The following is a 3,892-nucleotide window of genomic DNA, read 5'->3' as shown; positions in this document are numbered from 1 at the left end:
TTACTTCAAATTCATTCGCTGAGATTTTACAAATATACTATTCCTATTTAAGCATATATGTTATTTGAAAATTTATGAAGTATTTATTTAAAATTGTAATTCATATAGGGGGAGAAATTTTGATATAAGACTAAACTATGCTTTCTCTGTCCTACTATGCTACTCTTCGTATGAACCAGAAGGGTAATAACTTTCAATTCTAATTATGAATGGATTCTTTCATAAGCTAATAAGTGTTGAATATGTGTTAGTAAATTTATTGATTCAAATACAAGTAACTTGGTTAAATTGGATTCTGATATCACAAACCAATATCATGTACGATACGTTTCATATAAGACAGGTAAAATATAAAACGTTCATAGAACTTTAAATGATAAGGACTTATTTTACAAATAGAAATTTAGAAAAATCAACTATGTGGATCATATTTCTAGCAAATATATACATATAACGTTCAATGTGTTTTATTAAGTGATTTATGTTGTCCTTCATGACACTAACAACCATCCTTCGAACTCTGTATGCATTGTTTACACCATATATATATATATATATATATATATATATATATATATATATATATATATATATATATATAGTACAGGGATTCCCATTTCTCCAAATCACCAGTTGGGATAGCAAAGGTTAGATGAGTGCTCACGAGAGCTCCTATTAATTTGATTCATAATCCACGTAATTATACAAGACCACAAAGTGTCACAAACCTATATATATATATACGACTCAATTGTGCGGTCCTATGACAATAACTAGTAGCTCTGCAATTATGTGGTATGGAGAATTCAACATACCTAAAACCAGGTGAAGATATTACAACATGTGAATTTCGAATGTCTATAGAATAGTGCTTTCGATACAGTATGCTTAAGAAAATTACAAATGTAATGTTTAGATTCTCTAAGAAAATAAGTTAACTGTCTCCCTGCTTATGAACTGGTATCTTTCTTGTCACTGTTTCTTCAAAAATTCGTGAGATCACTACGTATCGAAATCATTTTGACCAATGTAATTTCATCTGTTGATTAAAACTACGCCTACTTTCTTGTATAGCTTGCTTATGGTCAAGGTTTTCAAAGGTAAATATTCAAGCCCAAAATATGGAACAAATGTAGTAATACAAAAAGAAAGTGACTGATGATTTATATTTTCAATATATTTTTTTAAATGCTTGCCAGAAAAATCAAATGAATTGACAGTTATACAACCGTTCAATGCAATCACACACACACGAAATGACTAGAATTACACACGACAGTCAGGGGTATATTTAAATGAAGATAATAAAGGATTGGTACTTGTGTACGTAAAAAACAAGTCCATAAGGATTAGACAGTAGCAACAATAAGAACAACAGTTTGATAATTAACGATATGGTTTAACATGTTGCCATGATATAAGATACATCCTGAAAAACTCACAAACAGGTTTGTAATAACAAATAAGAAGTGGAAACAAGTTACGTATTAACAAAAGCCAGTAACCAAACATAATATTTATCACAATTATATGTAACATAGAGCTGAGATTCTATCTGTTTTCTTTTTTCTGTTTTGCAAATTGAGGCACTATGTAAACACATATACCGACCATTTGTGAAAAAGATAAATCCAACCAATTCGATAAGATAATAATCCTTGAATTTTCCCTGAACAATAACATTTTATCAACCTTAAAAATTATTCAAATCAAAATGATCTTAGCAGAATTAAACGATATGCCGCACAATCATTTCACACAACCCAATAATGAATAAAAAATATTGACAAAATAATTATATACTATTAGCCAGACAATTAAGTAGTTTATGTTATAAAGCAACAAAATCATTAAAAATGGGTGATAAGGTGGATTCTATGACCAATTCAATAATTTTCAACAAAAAAGTTAGCACGTAATAAAGTACAAATGAGTAAGATACACTTTACCAAATAAAGATGAACAAAATCTAACAATTAAATAACTGATAAAGAGGATTTTAAATTAAAAGTCAACAAGATAATTGTTTTTGGAAAGGTCAATAATTAAACTTAATATTAATAACAATAACAACTCTAGTAACCAATTAAATAAAACAGTTGGGTGTCATATGATCAAGAATCCAATCGGCTGCAGGTTCTAATTGCCAATTGAATGAACTAATAATTTGACAACATGAATCCCAATTGATCAGGCCTAATTGATAAAGACGACAAACAGACAAAAGGCGAATGGCTAATTGTACACGCCAAGCACTAGTTCTGTCTAGTTTGGTCCGCCAAGTTTCCATAGGTGCAGTGCATGGAATCGGAGGTACAATTAATTGAGATATGACTGGAGAAAATGGATTCATTACATGTAATAACGCCCAATGAGCTTCAGATAAAGTGCATCCAGGAACATGAGAACGAACAAGTGAAATCTGAAATGAAAAGAGTACCACCGCATGAGCACAAATTCGTAATAACTAACAAGAATAAGATGTAAATAAATATCATTTTATTAAGCCTAAAAGTGTTCTATACATATCAATAGTTCATATAACTCAATTCAATTATTTTTGAAGGAATAAAAGTAGTCAAACTTCATGAAGAATTCCATAATTTCCGAAAATGAAGGAAAGAACGAGGTTTTACACTTATCCGAGTATTCCAGCCCTCACACAAATCGAATGACGAAGTGTCGCGCACATATATTTGGTGTATCCTAGTACCAATGTTCGTGTTTGTTACAACTTGTGGCCGAGTGGATGTCATGTTAATGTATAACGTGACGATACCACCAATTACAGAACAGTGATTTATCGATCGGACCAGTGATACACAGAAACCCGGACGAGCAGTCTAGAGTACTTATCGGTCCTGCTTTCTACTTAGCCCAGACAGTTAAGTCCAGAACAGCCTCTGCGGTATGAATCATTATATTGCAAACATACTGAGTTTATATATCAAACAGACTGACCACATTGTATCGATAAAATAGAAAACAACATTTGTACAAGATTTAGCCACATGTGGCTGTGAACGTGGGAGGCAGGAATTAATAGACTGGAGATAACGCAAGAATGGTAAATCGTATAATAATAACCTATAGGTCAAAATAAAGCTTATAATAAGAGGAGCATGAATATGAATAGTTTAGTTATTTAGTAATTATATGATAGAAATATGTGCATAGTATTGGTTCACAAATGGATCTCAAAGTTACCATTCATTATCCTCATAGGGGCATAACAGTATTTACATAAATAAATAAACAAATTATCCGAGCAACCAAGAACCAGAAAGCAGAATACAAGTGTTGTATCACACTACAGTCAAGTAATTATCACAATGAATGTAAATGTTGTTAGGGTTTTAGCGGATCAAGAAATATCAGTGTTTTACATATTATTCTTTATCGAATATCAAGGAACAAGAATAACATTTAGTATGGAAGCAAATGAGTCAGTCCGTGATGGTTTATTCACCGACTTACGACGTTACTACCTTCACGTTTGATGTTAGTTTAGATATAATATAAAAAAAACACTAAACGAGACATAAACGAAGCAAAAATTCTAATAACATATTGAAAGTTAAGTAAACAAATACCTTAGACAAGATAAAATTATACTACCATTCCTTTAAAATAATCAAAATCACTAATATGACCATAAGACATGAATAACTAATATCAAAAAATATTTTTGAACTTTATCATAGATGATACCTTGAAGAAATTTCTGAGAATAGGGTATGAAAATAACAAAGCTTTTTTATTAAAACAAAATAATTTTATATAAGAACTCTCGTCTAAATTAGAGCGAATAGTTTCACAGTATTTGAGCGCCGAGTTGATGTAAGACATTAAATAGGAATAATATATTTTGTAAAATCTCAGCGAACGAATT

The 3,892-nt window shown here is 30.6% G+C and overlaps 1 protein-coding gene across 1 annotated transcript in view; it reads right to left on the bottom strand.

Annotated features, from left to right (window-relative positions):
• Positions 1–1,284: 1,284 nt before the first annotated feature.
• Smp_164930 (tyrosine kinase) overlaps positions 1,285–3,892 on the bottom strand; it is a gene marked incomplete at its 5' end in the record, with an annotated part of 41,345 nt that continues 38,737 nt past the window's right edge. Inside the window, one exon of the mRNA XM_018793236.1 lies at positions 1,285–2,467. Coding sequence (XP_018647769.1) covers positions 2,087–2,467 — 381 coding nt within the window. The 3' untranslated portion in view covers positions 1,285–2,086. The remainder of the gene's footprint in view (positions 2,468–3,892) is intronic.

Source organism: Schistosoma mansoni, chromosome 1 (assembly GCF_000237925.1).
Source record: "Schistosoma mansoni strain Puerto Rico chromosome 1, complete genome".
NCBI lineage: Eukaryota > Metazoa > Platyhelminthes > Trematoda > Strigeidida > Schistosomatidae > Schistosoma > Schistosoma mansoni.
This window is presented reverse-complemented; position numbering and strand designations above follow the sequence as displayed.